The 20,505-nt window shown below is 46.0% G+C and overlaps 1 protein-coding gene across 1 annotated transcript in view; it reads left to right on the forward strand.

Annotated features, from left to right (window-relative positions):
• The window catches only part of LOC147679750 (uncharacterized), a 427,474-nt gene that overhangs the window by 350,848 nt on the left and 56,121 nt on the right, over positions 1-20,505 (forward strand). The window contains exons 21-22 of the mRNA XM_086942472.1: positions 6,622-6,863; positions 10,715-10,853. Coding sequence (XP_086798598.1) covers positions 6,622-6,863; positions 10,715-10,853 — 381 coding nt within the window. The remainder of the gene's footprint in view (positions 1-6,621; positions 6,864-10,714; positions 10,854-20,505) is intronic.

A 20,505-nucleotide genomic window follows, 5' to 3' on the forward strand; every position in this document is an offset into this window, starting at 1 on the left:
TTCCTTCCACTAAATTGTAGTCTTTAAATACCACCTTTTCTTTTTAGTAACTTCCTTTTGAGCCCAAACATCTCTTTTATCACCTTCATCAAATACTCATATCAACTGCTTTTTTCTCATTCATAAAGATGTTAGGAAGCAGTTTTGAGATTAGGGTGCTCCATTGTATTTTTATGAAAGGGGCTATTCTTGGGACTGTATAAAATTCAGAAAAAATGTGCCTTTGAGAGGCATCATAGTTTGTTCTTCCACATTGGACATGGATCATTCACTCTCTTTGTAATATATATGAGATCTGATAGAGACTTCTAGCTGCAGATTCATTACCTTAGAATAATCCCCAGGTGTCAGACTGGATCTGGAAACTGAGTAGTACCTCTGCACACCATTAGGTGGCATTGTTCTGCTCCACATCAGTATCATCATCTGCGTTGGACGTGTCATGCATGTTGCCTATATAAGCACCACCCCTGCTCACTCACATCAGTTCTTTTCTTTCCATGTCAGTCAGCGCATATCTGGAGAGAGCTACCTCCAGTCATTTTTTACTGACTTTTTTCCGACGTTTTGGTGAATTATTTTTTTAGAGGCTTTCCTCCCAGTGTCTACGGATGTCCCCCAACAAACCATTAGGGTTTAAACCCTGTGGATCTGGTCACAGACAGATGTCTGTGACAGACTCACATCTGGTTTGTATGTGGTGCTTGGAGCCAGACCACAATTCTAAGACTTGTGGAGACTGCCGAGCTTTGAGTCCCAAGGAGCTGAGGGAGTGCTCCTTGAAGCTCCTCATCACCTGATGCCGGTCGACCCCAAGACGCTCCAGGTCCCGTTCGCTAGGAACATCCCTGGCCCATTCGCGGAGTAACTTGAGCAGCTTGTCCTTGCGCTTGAAGTTGTTGGGTAAGTCCCACAAAAAAGTCTAAGAAATCAAAGAAGTTGAAGCGATCTTTGACTTCACTGCGCCAGCCCAAATCTACGGACGAGGCGTGGGAACTATGTCACTCTAGGCCTTTCTTCCATGCGGAGCCTGTGCCTGGGTCTGCTCTGTGCCTCCCCAAGATTCCCGGAGCTTAATCGCCCAACCCCCCAACTTTGTGACTTTTTGGAGATCATGCACCTCATTTCTGGGCAGGCAGGCTCCTCTAGATAACCTTGAGGCCTGATGAGTTCAGCTGGTGACCGCACAGGAATTTGTGCCTGCAAGTGTGCCCTGGTCACCAGTCGGGCCCCCTTGGTGTGAAACTGCTCTGATCGCAGGACCATGACCTTTCCCAGAGCCTGTTCCAGTGACGTAATTCCCGGCGCCACCAACCCCATCATTATCCCGTACTGATATGGAGCTGGACCATCATTGCCCGACACGGATTTTAGCCCCAGTCAGATATCGACCTACAGAGTCTGAGCCAGTGCCACCTTTTTTCAAATGACACAGAGAGGAGTAAGATTAGGGATGATCTGAGGATGTTTACAGCTAAAATTCCCTTGAAGAGGCCATTGACAACTGGTATGAGGAGTTGGAGGACTCCAGTGGTCAGACTCCTCACCAGACACTGACCTGGTCTCTCCTCCTAGTGTGATTATGGAGAAAGGGGGTTCCTTCACTATGTTGGTGAAGAGAGTAGCTGAGGTGCTGGACCTTCAGCTTCTGTTGGTGGCAGTCAAAATTAATGTCTTGACAAAAGTGCTTCATGCAAGAGTAATCACCTCTGAATCCTTTCTCCCTTTCAATGAAGCCCTCACTGATATCCTGCTCTGTCCTGGGCCAAGTCTTGCACAAGGGTGTCTGTGCACAGAACAGTTGCATGCTGCCATCCCCCCAATCCTGAGGTCCCAGCTTTCCTCACCAAGTACCCCACCCTGAAGAGCTAGGCTTCCACCTTCAAAGTCAACCCTGGTGCATTCTCTACCACACCATTGGGTAGGTAATCCAAGAGACCGGATACCTTTGGCAAAAGGATGTTCTCTTCCACTTGCTTTGCCCTGCGGTTGCTGAACATCTATTCGGCCGATACACCCATGTGGTTTGGGAATCAGTTGCGCAAGTACTTGCCATGGTCTCAGAGGAGGTCCGAGCCATAATGTTGCAGGCTATTGCAGATGGCAGGGATGCAGCAAAGTTCACCATTCACTGCAAGCTGGATATGGCTCACTCGCTAGGAAGAGCAATTGAGTCATCTGTGGCATTAAGACACCACAGCTGGTTGAGATTGACTGGCTTTTCGGGGGATACCCAGTCATCCCATATGAACATGCCCTTCAAAGGCAGATTCAACGCTGGAGTGCTTTATGGACAGCCGAGCCACTACCAGGTCCTTGGGTCTCTCCTTGGCTCCACACCAACCCCATTCTACCTTTCGCCCATTCTGTGGCTACAGTAGGGGCTATCAACCACGTCCATTTCTACCTAGCAACCAGAGCCAACAGACTTCCCAGTCCTTTTGTGACTGTGGACACAGTTCCCACAAGCCTCCTGATATAACCAGCCAGAGGTTGCCCCAGTCCTGAAAACCATTTTAGATTGCCCTCGTACCATCATGGGCCCTAGTTGGTGGCAGAATCTGCTATCATCTGCCCCCTCTGGCAGTCCATAACATCGGAAAAAATGTCAGTGGAGTTACTCCATCCCTTTTCTAGAAACCCACGACCCATGCCACCATCTTCAGACCAGGTGGCAGAGGAACAACTCTCCCTGCTCCATCAGGAAGGCTCTTTTGGCCAAAAGAGGCATCAAGATGTATGTTATGGTTGCTGTTCCTGCTGCTTTACGTGCACAAGAAGGACAGGAGGCCTTTGCCCAGTTTTAGACCTGTGCCCTCAAGATGCTCATGTTAGCTCAGGTTCTGTCTGCCCTAGACCCTGGAGATTGGATAATTGCACTAGACTTGCAGGCTCCATATTCCCGTTCTGCTAGCCCACAGATGCTACCTGCAATTCATGGTGGGCTATGAGCCTTATCAGTTTGCTGTGCTCTCTTTTGGCCTTACCAGCACCCCTCAGGTGTCACCAAGGTGATGGCAGTTGTTGCGTCACACCTGCGGAGGTCAGGGGTTCCTGTCTTTCCCTACCTCAAAGACCGGCTATTGAACGTGGGCTTGCCCCAGGCAGTTGTCTCCCACATTCAGACTTCAGCAGACCTCTTTCATTCACTGGGATTCACTATCACAGTGCCGAAGTCCCACCTGAATCCCCCCAGATGCCTCCTTTCATTAGAGCCATTCTGAACACAGTGCAGTTTTGGACTTAACCTCTGGAACAGTGAGTCCAGGATATTCAGGCTATGATTCCGATGTTTCAATCTCTATCCTGGATTTCGGTGAGACTGACTGAGGTTGCTGAGAATTATGGCCTCCTGCATCCTGCTGGTAACACATGCCCACTGCCATATGGTGGCTCTGCAGTGTAACCTGAAGGTCCCTTAGGGTGCAGCATCAGGAATCTCTCCAACCTGGTCCAGATGCAACTACAAAAGATCTGCAGTGGTGGCTGACAGACCGCGATTGGGTTGGCGGGAGACACCTTTCCCTTCCCCAGCCAGAGCTGACTATAGTGACAGATCCATCACTACTGGGCTTGGTCTGCCCTCTGTGAGATGTGGACATCATAGGGCTCCAGTTTACGACAGAGTCTCAACTCCATGCCAAATTGCTGGAGTTGAGAGCAATCCATCTGGCATTGAAAGCTTTTTCTACTTCCATCAAGGGGAGGCTAGAGCAGGTACTCACAAACAACACCACTATGTGGTATTGCAACAAACAGGGTGGTGTGGGGTTATGGACCCTGTGTCATGGGGCCCTGCATCGCTGGACATGGCTGGAACATCAAGGAATTTCCCTGGTTGTTCAACATCTGGTGGGCTCTCTGAACGCCAGTGCAGACAATCTCAGCCGACAATGCCTAGCAGATCACAAATGGTGGCTCCATCTGGAGGTGGTCCAAAGTCTCTTTAGAGATTGGAGAGAACCTTGATGAGATTTATTCGCCACCACCAAGAACGCGCAATGCCAGCAGTTTTGCACTCTGAACCTTCCAAAGTGACTCATTCGGAAATGAGTTTCATCTTCAGTGGAGCTCAGATCTCCTGTATGCCTTTCTGCGGATACCACACCTGCCCAGTGTTCTCAAGAAGATCTGGAACAACTGGGCCCAAGTTATTCTTGTGCCTTTGGATTGGGCATGGAGTGTCTGGTATCCAGAACTTCTGAGCATGAGCTTCGGTCCTTCTGTCAGGCTGTCCCTTTAGGAGGTTTCGCAGCAACAGGGCATGGGCCTGCTATTAAAACCGCGCACACTCCTACTTCATGCATGAAGATTGAGCGGTGAGAGTTGACAGTTTTTGACTGCCCTTCAGAAGTATGTGATGTTATTCTGGAAGCCAGGCGTCCCTCAATCAAGACAGTATTTGCCTGCAGTTGGGAAAAATTTGGGGCTTGGTGTGCATCCAAACAGGTTGATCCCCTTTCTGCACCCTTATCTGAAGTTTTGTTGTTTGTTTTTTCATTCGCCCAGCAAGGCTTTGCTTTGGGCCCGTTAAAGGGTACAGTTCAGCCATATCAGCATTGTTGTGGTTGCCAGATAAGCCCTCCCTGTTCATGTCACTGGTTCTGACTCGTTTTCACAAGAGCCTACAGTATATGTTCCCATGAATATAGTTTTCACCTTCCTTATGTGTGCACCTTTCGAGCCCTTATACAACTACCCTCTTTGCTTATAGACCATAAAATCTACCTTTCTTGTGGCCATTATATCTGCCAGGAGGGTTAGCAAGCTGCAAGCACTTTCTCTGCACCCTCCTTACACATAACAAATTAGTTCTAAGTACAAATGCCTTTTTCCTCTCGAAAGTGGTGACACCTGTTCATGTGGGTCAGACCATTACCCTGCCTACATTTTTTGCTCTGCCTCACCCTTCCAAAGAAGAGGAACGACTCCACTAACTGCTATGATCAATGTATAATGACAATGCTCTTTTTGGGTTCAGAGAGTTCCGGGTGGACGATCAACATTTTATTGGGTTCGCTCAGGCAATGAAAAGAAAGGTTGTGCGGAAAAGGACCATGTCATGATAGGTATGCTCTGCATTAAGACCTGCTTCTCGCTGGCCAAGAAGCAATCCTCTGAGGGCTTACATGCTCATTCCACCAGAGCCAAGGCTGCGACCACTGGTTTAGTTCTTGGAGTCCCTGTCTTTGACATTTGTCAGCCTGCAACGTGGACATCTTTGCACATGTTTACCAAGCACTGTTGCCTGGGTAATCACGTTTGTCGCGACGGGCACTTTGCCCGTTTGTTCCACCAGGGCTTCCTGGTCTAAATTTGTTCACAGACCGACCTCCAGAGAGCTACTGCTTGGGAATCTAATTTAAGGTATGGAGTTTGCAGCTAGAAGTCTATCGGATGAACAAGTTACTTACCTTTGGTAACGCCTTATCTGGTAGAGACTCTGCCTAGCCTCAGATTTCTTACCGACTGTCCCATTCTCCCTGCTCTGTGAACAGATTTCTCCATATAGGTTAACCCTTATGAGGTCTTTGGTGTCTGCACTCTGGTACATCAGCAAACTAAGTGGGTCCGTGCTTGCTTTTGGCTTGGAAAGGTCATGAAAAGTTACTGATGTCTACTTGCTGGGATGGTGCTTATATAGGCACCACACACTTCACTTTCGGTGTGGCCGACGCTGCCGACACAGAGCCTAGTGACACCACCTGTCGGCAAGCAAAGGAGCTGCTCAAAAAATTTCCAGATCCAGTCTGACACCTGAAGAATATTCTAAGGTAAATAATCTGCAGTTTTTTATAGCCTCTACCAGATTTGGGGTTACCGAAGGTAACTTATTATTTGGATTTAAAGTATTCTGGGACCCACATCAGGAGTGGAGAAATATTCTAGATATTAGTCATAACTTCAACAAAGATCACTGTGATGCAGAACCAGTACTGCAAGAAAGTAACCTTTTCTTAGTCTAAATACTCATAATAAACTGATTACCCGTCATAGAATACAGAGCCAGAAGTACTAACCTATTTTGCAGTCTCAAACACTGCGATTCATATTGGCATGTTTAGGTTGACATGTTTTTAACAAATTATTTAGTTAGCTCTGCAACTTAAATGTTCTGGCTTTGCGGCTGTTGAAGCTCTAGTTTATCATTTTTTCTAAGATAAGATACTTGTTTTAGAACTGTTCAGCAAGTAAAGATAATAAGTCACTAACCAGACACACATTCTGTTTTGAGTTTTATGGTTCATTGGGAATTGGCAGACAATAACTGTCCTAAAGTAATTGGCAAATAATGTCATGCTGATAATGATACCTGGGAAGTCCTTTCGCTGCTAAATATGTGAACAATATTACTTTTTGTGTATGAAAAATTGTTAGATGTCAAAAGTTGGAGTGAAGCATAGTTAAATTACAAATCTGAATAATTGGAAGGTAAGTTCTAGCATGTATTTGAAAGTGTCAGGACCCTGCAATCATGATAATTTTGTTAAAGTGAGTACACTTTGCTTTGTGGATAGATGGGGTTCTGTAGTGGTATCATATACTTTGCAACAGATTTGTGGTGTGAGAAGTAGTGCTGGTGCGTTATGTCAGTTTAATTCTTGTTGACTTTGAATTTAGGAGAGAGCCGTAGAAGTGGACCGGTTGAAAGAGAGGCTCTTGCAGCTAGAGGAAGAGGTGCGCCTCCTGCAGGCAGAGGGGAGTGAAGCATCTTTCCGTGAGAAGGAGCTGCAGGCACAGCTGGAGAGGGCTGAGAGGTCACTGGTGAGAGAGATCACCTCGGCATGTGAGCGGCTCCAGGATCCACTGAAAGGCACACCAGGGAGGGCGAGGGCAATAAGCCCGTCTCACACAAGGCACGGGTTAGTCTCCTACAGCCAGAGTTGACTCTCACAGGAAGTTTTATGAAGTGAACATACTGGTGACTGCATCTGTTTTATGAAGCTGGGCTTGTATAAATGTTCTCTGTCTTGTGCATAGAACAGGTAGTATTGGGTTATTCAGTCACTCCTAGATGCCCTTTGCTGTTTTTTACATTAAAATGTCGCCTTTAGTTGTGCTTATAGAAAAGAACACTGCATTTCTAATGGATTTGATTCTCTCCCTATATTTGTTCTTTTTCATTGGAACACCAAAAAGCCATTTTACAGTGTGACTGCACCTAGGACGAATGAATGTCACAACATTTAATTGCATAAACAAAACCGCCTTCCACAACCCCTTCAAGTTGCTTTTCTGCTCGCAGGAGTAAAGACAACAGCCCAGTGTCTAAAAAATGATAAAAAAATGTTTTGGAGGTCAATGAATGAATCCAGTTTTGAGCCAGCCATTCCTCTGAGAACTAGAGGAAAAGAAGAGCCCTCTTTGGAACATGAGCCTCCAGCAGGTGGAGGGTGTTAACTGCAGACAAATTCGGCACCTTCCATGGCCTATTTGGAGTGCTTTAGCCTTTAAAGGATGAATATTTTCATTAATGATTGCATTAAGGAACTAGTTTGCGTATGTGATCCCATCGGGAAACAGTCGGAACACCGCAGTCTGAACCACGTGTGTTCCGAACATCTGACTACGCAAGCTCAACCACTCTTGACTTAGCTGGCCGCGGCTCTTGCAGGTAAGAGCGGTGGGCTGAGTGTGGGGGGGGGGGGGGGGGGGTGCCATTTTGACAGTCAACGAGGACAAATGTATTATTTATTTAATTTTCCCTCATGCTCGTCTGTCAACTCCCCCCACCCCCTCCCACCCACACCCCCCCACAGCTCGGCCCCACTGCTCTTACCTGCACGGGCTGCAGTTGGCCTTAAACAAGCATATGCCGTAAACACAGCAGTAATGGTCTAGCTGCTGGAAGATGGAAGGAAGAAGATACAGCAGTGTGAGGTAAGTGGGGCTGTTTTTTTTAGGGCTGGGAGGAGGTTGGAGTCGGTTTTAGGGCAATGGAAGGGGTTGGGGTAGTTTTAGGGACAGCTCAGGGGTTCGGGTAGTGTAGTATTTTAGGCCTTAGGGCAGTGGAACGAGAATGGGTAGTTAGGGTCGTTTTTAGGCCTGGGGTGCCGGGGTAGATTTTAGGGCAGTGGAAGAGGTTGGGGTAGTTTAAGGGAAAGAGAAGAGGCAGAAGGGTCAGAGTAGTGTAAGTTAGGGTGCTGGGTTTTGGGCCTTAGGGCAGTGGGAGGGGAATGGGGAGTTAAGTTTGCAAGTCTCCTCCTCTGCAATGAAAACCGGATGGTTAATTCACTGCGAGTGCGCCTCCAGAAGCTCTTGGGCATTTTGGTGAAGAATATATATATATATTTATATATATATATATATATATATATATATATATATATATATATCTATCTATCTATCTATCTATCTATCTATCTATCTATCTATCTATCTATCTATCTATCTATCTATCTCTCTATCTATCTCTATATCTATCTATCTATCTATCGCTCCGAGCAAAGGAGCCCTTGACCCTTCAGGGTGGCCTCAGAACAACGGGCACGGACCAGCCCGTCCTTTGACATTCATCAAAACAGCACATGAGGCCCAATACCGGAATAAGGCATTTGTTCACAGGTTTCAGCAGCGCAAAAGGCTTCTCCATTTCCTTACACGTTTTCGCGTCTTAATGCCTTGCTCACCGGTGGAGACATTACTCACACCGTCACGTTGATACATAGCATAATGCTGTTTTCCCATGTTTTGCTTGTGAAAATGCCTCAGCTTTGGCATGATCAGCATGAGAGGTATTGCCCCTCTCTCTTAATCCCTTCCTGCAGCCACTGCATTCTATATATTCTTTTCACAGATCAAATTGGCGGTTTAAACTGCACACACACAGGCGGCAGTGGCAGGATTAAGACATGTTTAAAGTGCTACTTAAACGAGTGGCACAACCAGTGCTGCAGGCCCACTTATAGCATTTAGTTTACAGGCCCTGGGCACAGATAGTACCATTTTGCTAGGGACTTACAAGTAACTTAAATATGCCAATTGGGTGTTAGCCAATTTAACATCTTTTAAGGGGAGAGCAGAGTCCTAAACACAACAAACATTAATTCAGCAACAAGTGGAGGGCAAAGGTCAAATGTTTTGGGGTGACCCTGCAGAAAGCGAGAAGTCCAACAACAATGTTTTCAATGGGCAAGGTGAACTTGAGAGTAAATCTTTTTCCAGCAATTAACTGATTTTCAATCTGTCCTGCATATAAAGTTGTCAGCTCTCTTTTCATCCTTGCATCAATGTACATCAATGGAGAGGTTGCTCCGGTATAGTCAAAAGTTGTACTGGTCACTGTGGGGTAAATTTAGGCCCTGGCAGTCGAGCTTCAGGGGCACAGGAAGCCCCATGTTGTCCGAGTCCACCGCAGACCACCTGCCCTATTTAGATAGAATCACTGCTCTCGCTGTTAATTTCTGAGATAAGTGCTCTCGCCAACAAGGCGTAACTACTTTTACAGAAATTTATGCTGAGTAGGCCACAATGGCTATCCATTTTTGTTTCTAATAAATAAACCTCAAAATGGGGTATAATTGCTGCACTTTTCATCTTGTATGTGGGCACCATTATTGATCTTCCCAAAGAAACACTGAGTCAGTAGGAAAGCCTTACAGTAGGATAAATATCCTGATGCACTGAATGTGGCAGTCCTATGATGGACAGGTTGCAGCTAAGGATTGTGCGCCATTGGCGTATCCACGGGCACTCCACCACCATTTACACTCTTCTAAACAAGGCAGGGAACAGCAGGCCTAGCAAAGCAATAGCCCCTCCAGCTTGCTGAAAGGCCCCCCCACTGCCCACATAAAATAAGGTTCCTTGCTTCCAGGTCTCACACATATAAGATGGACAAATAACATTTTTCAGTTCTGAAAGTTCTTCTAGGTTGTTATTGGGGAGTAAATGTTCAGAGGTCGCCTAAACCAATAAGAGCAAAATCCCCCAGAGACAACTGCTGCTGATGGGCTTTTGCAGGAGATTAGCAAGATGGTCACTATATCTTTCCTTCCCACATTTACGATATATTACTCTAATGCCTGGATTCATAAGGTTAGTTTGGAAGATAGGTGGTTCAGCACCTCTCCCTATGGTCCTTGATCCTCTGATACTGCCTGGGCTGAAACATTTTGTGTGGAAAATGTTCATTTGAGAGAGCAGTGTTTCTGTTTCAGCAAGTCGCATATCGAGTGGCACTTTGTTTCTCCTGTGCAAAACCCAGGGGCTTACAAAATGCCCACTGGCACCATGGTAAGAAAATGTTTCCACCATCTAATGGTATATTTCAGAGATGGAGAATATGTGCATGGAACCAAAGTTACATAATTTTTTGTTCCTTGTCTCCAAATCCGTATCTATAGTGCAGAGGCAGTGAGGGCACTCCGAGTGCTTTCATGCTACTGTATAGTACATGGAAGGGGAGCAATTGCATACTAACAACGGAGAAAATAAATACTCTAATGTGACTTATTGGAAATGCTTGCGGTCACTTTCAAAGACACAGTAACTAAATGCAAATTTTCTAAAAATTTCAGTGGCTCTTTTACATGGATTTCTTTGAGCTATGCTGCCCACAAACCATTTTAATAGTGGGGCTCTGTGCTTTGACAATTGAGTAGCTTTATGAAAGTTACAATACTGTGCCTGTTGCATGCATTTTCAATATGCCCATGAGATAATGCTAACTAAATCGCCCTCCACTGGAACCCATTTTTTTCATCCTATCAAGGAGTCCATCGCGCCTCTCTTCAAACCATGCTCTGCAGATCTTAAATGGACTGACTGAGGAGACGAACCAGTACATCCAGGAACTTCGTCAAGAGGTGGAGGCCCAGAAACGCACTGTCCTTCACATACAGAGGGAGAAGGTAATATAGTGGCTTTGAAAAATGGATGTATTTGTTTATCTGTTTCTTGTGGCCCGTAATAGGCTAACTTTTATCATGATAATTTTGTTTGTATTTTTTCGTTTGTAGTATTATTGTTTTTTAAGGTAATGTGATTTCTCAATTATGCATGCAGTTTATTTTACCGCCTCTTTTACTGTGATGCCTTCAAGATGCATAAAATAACCTGTACTTGTGATGTTATTCACCTAAGGATCTTCCAAAATTCATAAACATAATGAATACACTTTCCTCTTTGAATGAATGCCATAAACACTTTTTAAAGTAGTATTCTGATTGGTACTGCTTCCTTTAGACGCCTCACTTAAATCTCCTCCACGTATCACACAGGATCTGAAAACTTGAAATAGTTTTCCTGCATCAATGGGTGGCACTGAATCTCTGTTTCTGATCCAGGGTCCACTCCCAGATATGACATTAAAGAGTAACATCAGGTGCTACTCTTGCTCACTGACATCAGTTCCTTTATTCTCATGTCCTTGGACTTAGATCCTTAGTTGCTGTCCTTGAAAGATTTTCCATACAACATTGTTTTAAGAAAGTTGAAAGAAATGTCTTCCCTGAAAACATGAGCATTTCGGAGATGCAGCAGACTGATGTTGATTCTGACCCGTACAATGTTTGTCTCTGGTGCATGGGGCCCAAAAATTACTCTAAGTGATTTTAGAAGTTTGTCCCTATGCACACTAAGGCCATGTAGGAGCAGAAGCTCTTCATATTGTTGTGTGAGGCAAGCACCAGGAGAAGAGACTTCATTCCAGATCTAGGTTTCACACCAGATCCCGCTCTGGGTCACTCTCAACCACTACATCCCCAAAGCGACCACTTCCAAGGGTAAAGAGGAGTCTCTCCTTAAGGAAGAAGCTCAAGGAACTTCACAAAAATGAATCTTCTCCCTGATGGGTTGGCTACTTCCCAGTGGGATGGCCACCTTCCCACACGTCCACTTTGAAGCTGGATTGGTGGAGATGCCTTCAGTGGTAGGTTTGGCCCAGTGCCCTTGCTAAACTTCTGGAATTTCCAGTGCCTATTGCTGACCCCTCCAGGATTGCATCTTTCGTCCAGGCCAAGCTAACCCTTTTCCATTCCACTTCATCTTCCTCTGGTTTCCCTGCAAGCTCTAAGAAGAACTTGGGCCCTGTAGGAAGGTGGGGACCTGACTATGGTTACCCCAGATTTTTTGCCTATAGTTTAGCTGGTTTTCGACTTAGTTGGCCAGGGATCCTGCTAATCAGGGCCCCAGGCTATCTGCTCTCTCTGTAAAATGGACTCCATGTACTTTAGGTACAGCTCCAATTGGACATTGGGTCACCTTATGAGCCCCTGTTCAGTGTACTATAGGTTCTCAGTGCATCCAAGGCCTACCAGTGGCTGCAGCATATCTTTTGCCACCCCTGGCTGGCCATCCAAACTCATGACATGTTGTTCCTACTAATCCCGGTTAAAGTTAACCAGAGCCTCAGCATCACAAAATGGATGCTGCTGCCACAGACACAAGTCTGACCTCCTGCTGCTGGGAGTCCTTCCAGCGAGGGAGGCTTGGACAATAGGTTTCCTGTCTTGGGAGGTGCTAGCACCACCCCAGACAGGCTATATTGTATTGGGGCAGGGAGGGCTGAATGAAATGAGACACTGCCTGGGGCACACAAGGTGTCCCATGCATAGTCCAGTTCAAACCCCTGCTGGGGCACTCCAGCCCTAGCTCTGGCGCGAAACTGGACAAAGGGAAAGGGGTGTAACCACCCCCTTCCCTGGTCCCACCCATCGGAGGGACCTAGCAAGTAATCCAGCCCCTGGATTTGGTATATATGTAGAAGCTGAGTCCCAAGTCTTTAGATTTATCCTGACTGAAACTTGAAACGAAACTCTGAACCTTCGACGTTCTACTTGAAGATAGAAGACTGAAGAATCTCTCTTGTGGTCAAGGAGTGACCACCCTGCACAAGCAGGCACCATCAAGCGATCAACGGTTTGCTCTGTCGTCGCTCCCGCCGGAGCCCGAACACAGAGCCTGACAAGACCCGGACTTCCAGACTTCCTTCAGCCCGATCCACAGCAAAGCTGAGACCCGTGGAGGCGACGTGAGACGTGGGACCGGCCATCTTGGAAAGCCAGCGAATTGCTTTCTGTGCAACTTCTGAGGCACCATCGAAGTTGTGCATTGGGGATTGAGAAGCCCCAGCCCCGAGCATCATCTGCACCAAAGATCATCCCTCCACACGCCACAAATGCTGCGTGGGGCCCTTTTGCATTTTCCTACTCGACGCGTCTGTCCGGTCACATGCCCGTTGGCTAGTGGCCTCTGTAACGACAAAATCTTCAATCTACACCGCTGGTCTGGTTGCTCCAGACTGACCCTTGCTCCCCTGAAAAGGAGCAGCCCATCAGACCTTACTGGTCTGATTAAGAAGCCATCTTCGATTCCTGCGTGGGTTGCCTTAGCCAAGGTTTGTTGACTCCAATCCAGAAGCCGATACCGCCGACAGCGAGAGCCTTTGTGGCACAGTCCGTGCCTGACTCCTGGTCATCGTCGGCGCCTCCTGGTCCACGTGGCTGCAGAGACAAGCTTCACGACATCACCTGATTGCTTCGCGACATCGCCTGGTTCCTTCCTGGTTCCTTCCTGGTCACTGGCTAGTGACCCAGACTCTGTCCCCTCTGCTTTCAGGTACTCTTCATCCTCGATCCGCCCTTGGATCCAACCGGACACTTCTCTCCTGGTCGCCTGCAGCATCTTTCTCCAAGGCTCCATAGGATTCAGCGACGAAACCTGACACACTTTGGCACCTATGCACCCGCTTCCTGTGGGTGAGGTAACGAGAGTACTCCGGTGCTCCTGTGGGTATTAACTATCCTAGTGTCTAAACTTTCAAGTATCTTTCTCCTAGTCCATCCGGAGTGACCTAAAAGAACTAGTTTCCAATTCTTTTGTTCCCATTCAAACTCTATGGTAACTTGTGTGTGTGTAAAGACACTGCACACGAATCCCGTGTGCCTCCTACTTCCTATCCTTTGGTAGTACAGTGTAGCCCCAGCGATTCCCCAGGCCCTAGGCCTATCCTTTGTTCGTGACGTGGTTCTTATACCACTATTTTAATATATGGTTTGAAGTGCCCCTAGGGCTCTACTGTATTTTGTGCAACCTATTGTATGATAATTAAGTTTCGTGTTATGTGCTTGGGCCTATGATCTCATAAAGAGCTCAGAGGGATTGTTTAGAAATATATACATACATATTTTATATATATCCTGTGTGGTGTCCTTTCATTTGGTATTCAAGGGGTTACATATGGTAAAACAGCTGGCTTCACATGCCCTCGGAAGTTTTAGCCTAAGACTGCTCTGTCCATGCTATCTCTAGGATAGCTGGTCTATAAGGTTGACTTTACAACCATCACCATAAGGGTTGTTTGGACTGATTCAGGGTGCCTACTAGAATAGTGGCCATCGCATATCAGGCCTACCTCTCACAGGCCCCCTAACTGGCTTCTGCCAGCGGCTCCATCTCTGGTGATGGTGGATCCCACTCTGGCACCTCCTGTTACAATTCCAATGCCAGCTGACATACTTCATCCACTAATAACAGAGGAGGGCCATCATTTGCCACTCATTGTGGTAGATGTTGGTGACTATCTAGCCATAAAGAATGCCAGTGGTCTGGACACTCCCGTGATGGCTCTGGAGTGTCATTCAAGGTCTTCATCTTTCACCAGTGACTTCTGTAAGGCTGCTGGAGTTCTTGGGCTGCCTTTGCCTGTGGAGGAGAAGGTGGCCCAATTCCTCAGAGATTTTGCACTCCTATAATGGAGTGCTGATGAACGCTTGCCGCAGCAGGAGAGATGGGCGGACCAGAGGCCCCAACAGTCCTTTGCAGCAGGAGCCGCCGACTATCCCTGAATCGTGCCCAGTGGCGCCTACATATTGCACCTGGGCCTCCCGCTGCACGTGACACTTGCCGCAGCAGAAGGGAGGGGCGGACCACAGGCTCCAACAGTTCTGGCGGCATTAGCCACCGACACTCTCTGGTTCGCGCCTGAAGACGCCTACATAAAGCACCTGGGCCTCCCGTTGCTGGCTGCCCCCCGCCCCCCCTTCATTTGCAATTCCCAGGACTAGCAGCTAAGGGTGAGCGATACATCTCTTGATTACTCTCTGTTCGGTTTTCATCTTAATGGAAAAGAGGAAAGGCACAAGTATGGCAGCAGTGCCGCATAAACCCACTAGTATTGATACCATGCTGGAGAGGGGGAACTAAGCTCTGAAATCGTCCTTACTGAGAAAAGGCTCTCTCTTGGTCAAGTAAGCGGTTTAGGCTACAGTTTGCACATCCCCCAGTTCTAAAACTGAACCCAGGCTCAATTCAGGGGGAGCACAAGAGAGAACATTGATTGGTACATCGAAGACTCACTTGACTCCCTCCAACTCTAATACAAATACCAACACCGAGGTGGTTAGTATTCCCATTCTAACCCCAGAACCAATAGTTAAGAAAGAGAGAGTGCCTAACTACAATACTCGTTCAAAGTCAAACTTGATTGAAAGCACAAATAAAAGGGGGGGGGGGGTGGAGGCATTATCGATAGACTCACTGTCTGGTTAATTTTTGGAATCCTTGGAAAAACATTTATCCCCCATAAAAGAATGCCTGTCAAATATTGAAAAGTGTTTGGCATCATGGATGAAGCCCCCAGCAATATCACCCCCCTCAATATCCTCAGCATGTTCTGCACCCAACCATCTTGTCCGTGACTACTTTGGGCAATATACCAGGTAGAGGCAAGGCAACTGGCGACCCCAGGGAATTAATACAATCCTCACGGCAGGACTTAGCACAAGAGACACAACAGACAAACAGTCACAAGATGGTGCATGGGTAACGAAGGACGGCATGGCTGTCACAAGCCAGGCTGCTATGAGCAAGGAGAGTGATGGCCTATAGGAAATAATTGTGCATTGTCAAACCGCCAGCGATCCAGCACACTTTCAAACAATTCATACAATTTATCAGCGCAGGAAGGAAAATCTACCACTGCTACTTTGCACCTTCTGCAAGAGGCTTCGCCTTACTTTTTGGTTATGACTGGGGTGCCCATGCTTAAGAATGGACAATCAGAGTCATGAGAACACGCTCAAAACAAGGTAATACATTGGCTTGAGGCTAACATGGATTTTAAGCTGCTGGATGCAAATTATATTGCAATGGTCAGATGAAGAAGCTGGGTTTGGTTTGTCCCCAAAAACAAGTTTGGTGACTGTAGTTTAGTGAACTTTCGGCGGTACAGTATTATGGAGAACTTGCTGTGCCACAAACCCCGAAGGCCTTTTTCGAAATCAACTATTGTTACACTTCCATTGGGCTTCTTTTACAGACACCCCCAAATGATACTTCATCCCCTCTCTTGTGATTATTATTCAGAATTTAGCATGCAGCAGCAATAGATATTCACCATTGGCTGACTACAACAAGGTTGACAGACAGAGTATGCCCAGGCCAGTTAAGTCTGATGCCTTGACTGGTAGGCCTGGGTTTGTGAACTCTCAGGCTTCCACAGTTTTGTCTCCACAGGCAGAGTTGGCCCTCATTGTTTTATTATTGTTACTGAATCTACCATATTGTGAGGAGGCTAATATTGTTCCTGTTTCTAGTAGCTCATGCCCACTATCTACTTTAATTTGGAATATTGCTGTTTCGCCACAACAGGCAGTCAGCTCACAATGTTTTAACACTGTCACCGAACATACCACGCTTTGAGGGGGTTAATATCATTTCTGCTTCTAGTAGTACATGCCCACTATCTATTTGAAGTTGGAATATTGCTAGCATATGTTCAAAGATCTCACTCCCAGAGTGGCAATCGATTAAAAAAGCGTACGATATTTTGTTATTCCAGGAAACATGGGATACTGCCCCTACTGTCTTCTAGGGTTTTGCATGTTTTTCTCATCCTGCAGTATCATCTACATCTGGGAGACCATCTAGGGGACTTTCTAATTGGACAAACCTGCTACTTAAGGGTAGAACAGAGGTTATTGAAGAAAAGGGGGAAATCTTCCAAGTAGTAGTATTTAGGGGGATTTGGAGTTACATCTTGTGAATTTTTATAATAATGATTTCCACAATATTCCTAACAAAACATTTCCGGATGTATTTGAATACATTTATTTTTTTTATTTTATTTTTTTGCCATTTGTAAAGCGCGACAAATACCCGCAGGCATCTTGGCGCTAGTTAATTTGCAGATTTCAGATCGGTGGTGAAGTGCTCAGCAGTTAGCTATATTTATTGAAGTTATTGGGTAAACAACCACGTCTTAAGTCTCTTACGAAACTGGAGGAGGGTTGAACAAGTTCTAATGTCCAGAGGGAGAGTGTTCCACAGTTTTGGTGCAGCGACCATGAAACGACGGTCGCCCCATGACACTGTTTTGGCGCGAGGAACCACTAAGTGGTTGCAATGGGAGGACTGAAGTTGACGGGTCGGTTGATATGGCATCAGTTGCTCTGTTCAAAAATGTGGACCTTGCCTGTTTAGCGCTTTATAAACTATACATAGTGACTTGAATTTGATCCGGTTCTGGATCGTCAGCCAATGAAGTCGTGAGATGGCATCCGAGATGGCCGCATACTTTGGGATTCCAAAAACCAGGCGAGCCGTCGCATTTTGTATCGACTGCAATTTTCTCATGACTCTGGTTTGTGTGTTTAAAAGTAGGCCATTACAATAATCCAGTGACGTTAAAACCAGGGAACTAACCAGGGTTTTAATGGCAGCCAATGGAAGATATGGACTGATTTTTCGGATCATGCGTAATTTATAGTGGGCTGTAGAGGCCACTTTATTAGCATGATCCATAAAATTTAGGCCATCATCGAAGATGACTCCCAAATTTCTTACTTTGGTAACTGGTTTAGGGATAGCTCCAAATATGGAAGGCCACCACTGAACTGACCAGTCCGGTGAGACTGGTCAGTACAGTACAGTACATACATCTCCTTCTTTATGGAAAAAAAGGGTAAATGCGGCAAGTTTGCCTGGCAGGGGACTTCAACACCAAACTCCCAACGAAAAGTAGTGGTAATATTGCAATGGCTAATGTGGGAGGGCACAAAGAGCTGGAAGCATTACTCAATTCATCAGATATGCATAATGTCTTGGAGATAGCTGGTAGGGACTGTGTAGGGATACCAACGTTTAGAGAAAGAAACTGCTCAACGGTCATAAATAATTTATTTGTTTCCCGCAATCTGGTAAATTGTTTAACCTATGGCTCCATCATACCTACTCAAATTGATGATCATAATCCTGTTGTAGCAGTATTTTATATCTCAGCCAGAAAGACTCCTACATTTGCAGCAGGTTCTAGCCAAATACGACCATCTACCGATAATTTGAGGGTATGTCGGAAACTGTCTGACCCCAAGCAATTTTTGGAACAGGTCATTGCGAAGAATAACCACATTTGTGTTGAGCTTCTTAGGCACTTGGCCTTGGTTTGTTCCAGTTCAGACAGAACTATGCTTCTACCTTGCAGCGTCTACCAAGTGATCAAACACCTTTTCGGTTCACAATCTCACCAGAGCCAACAAGTCTCTGGGGATTGACAGTGGTGATAAGGGAGAGTATTTTCTCCAATGTTATAATGATGACCATTTATATCTGGGTTTACAGAATGCCAGTGGCTTAGACACTTCCCCAGAACCCAGGTTATGTTGTCTACTTGGACCAGCAATGGAAAAGAGTGTGTCCTTCTCGGTGGTATGAGATGCGTGGCAGAGGTTTTGGACTTAAGAGTTGGCCATTATGTAAGTCAAAACCAATATTTTAACAGACGTTTTGTAGCCTGGACAAAATTAACTAGAGCTGTTACTCCCATTCAATGAAGCTCTGATTTAAACCCTTATGTGCACCTATTGTAAGCCTTTTCCCTGGTCTCCGATGAACAGGCAAATTGCTGGATAGCACAGGCCAGAGACAAGCCACTCTGATTTTTGACACAACACCCTACATCTGAGAGTTTGATGGTTAAAGCTTCTACCATTAGGGTGAACCCAATTCTTTCTCCACAATTCCTCCTGACAGAGATTCAAAATGGCTTGAGTCTTTTGTAAAGTGTTATATTTTCCTCGGTCAGCCCTGCCACCAGTCAGTTAATAAATACTAAATGTTTGTTGGGTAGATATACCCATGCTTCCTGGAATATGATGGGCAAAATCTTGCTGGCAGTGTCCGAAGAATTTCTTGCCAATTTGGCTCAAGCCATCTACACAGTCAGGATGCTGCAAAGTTCATTACCTTCTCTGCATTAGACACTACTTACTGCTTGGGAAGAGTTTTGACACTAATGTGATGCTTCGCGGCATGCTTAGATGCAATCCATGGACTTCTCTAGATAGTGCAATCCTCTTTAATGAACAATACCGTTTGATGGGTCTCACCTATTTGGAAAGAAGGCTGATTAGGCATTGGAATGCTTTAAAAAAAACTGCCCATGGAATGTTCCCTACACCTTTTGCCCCCCACAAGACAATTGCCTCACTCCTTCATCCCTTTAAAGACTACCCCAGAGGGTTTGTGTACTGCCCCAGCAACAGACATTCTTGTCCTGTTGGGGGCAAGGATCAAACGAACAACTCCCAGGCCTTCAAGGGCAGCAAACTTTCTAGTCTCTTGCCCTGCTGGCATCAACTTCCAAGCCACTTTTATTTGCCCACGATTATCCAGTGGGAGGCAGGATCAGATACTTATATGTAAAAATATAACATCCAGGTTGTCCAATGAGGCTATGTCCTACCATTTTTTTTCGACTCAACACACTCCCCACACACATTCAGACATCTTTGCAGAGCACTTCTACATCTTGCTCCAAGAAGTGCATGCTCTTTTGTCCAAAGCAGCCATAGAAAGGGTTCTGGTCCAGAAAATAGGGATTGGCTGTTACTCTTGTTATTTCGTCGTTCTCAATATGCTTTCTTGAGAAAGCACAAGTTCTGGGGGTTATGTTATGTTAATGTTATGTTATGTTAAAATGGGACTTTTATAGCGCAACGGCTACTCCAAAGGAGTGTCCCGGCGCTTTGTGCTCCAGACCTTAAGAAAGAGCTGGAAAACATAACAGTAAAAGAGACAGAAACCTAAAAAAGGGGAGGCGCATTAACCAGAGAACAACCAGGTTTTTAAATCTTTCCTAAAGGCAAGCAAATTCGAATTGGTCCGCAGGGATACCGGTAGAGAATTCCAAAGCTTGGAGGCAAGGAATCTAAAGGACCGACCGCCCAGTCGAGCCCTTTTGATACGTGGTACCCTAGCCAGAGCCAATGTTTCCGATCTAAGGAACCGTGTAGGCCGGTAAAAATCCAGCCTCTTCTGGAGATATTTTGCACCATTACCATGCAGGGCTTTATGGGCTAGGGTCATGGCCTTACACCTTATGTGGACCTCTTTGCCACTCAGAACAAGCACTTCCCGCATTTCTGCACTCTGATGTTACTGCTGCAAAGAGTCCCCGGTAGGTGGGTCTTCCATTTCCACAACGCACTTCCTCCCTCACCTCTGATTCCTCAGCGCCTTAAGAAGCTGTGTAACAATTGGGCTGAGATTATCTTAATGGCTACA

The sequence above is a fragment of the Lissotriton vulgaris genome, chromosome 11 (assembly GCF_964263255.1).
Source record: "Lissotriton vulgaris chromosome 11, aLisVul1.2, whole genome shotgun sequence".
Taxonomy (NCBI): Eukaryota; Metazoa; Chordata; class Amphibia; order Caudata; family Salamandridae; genus Lissotriton; species Lissotriton vulgaris.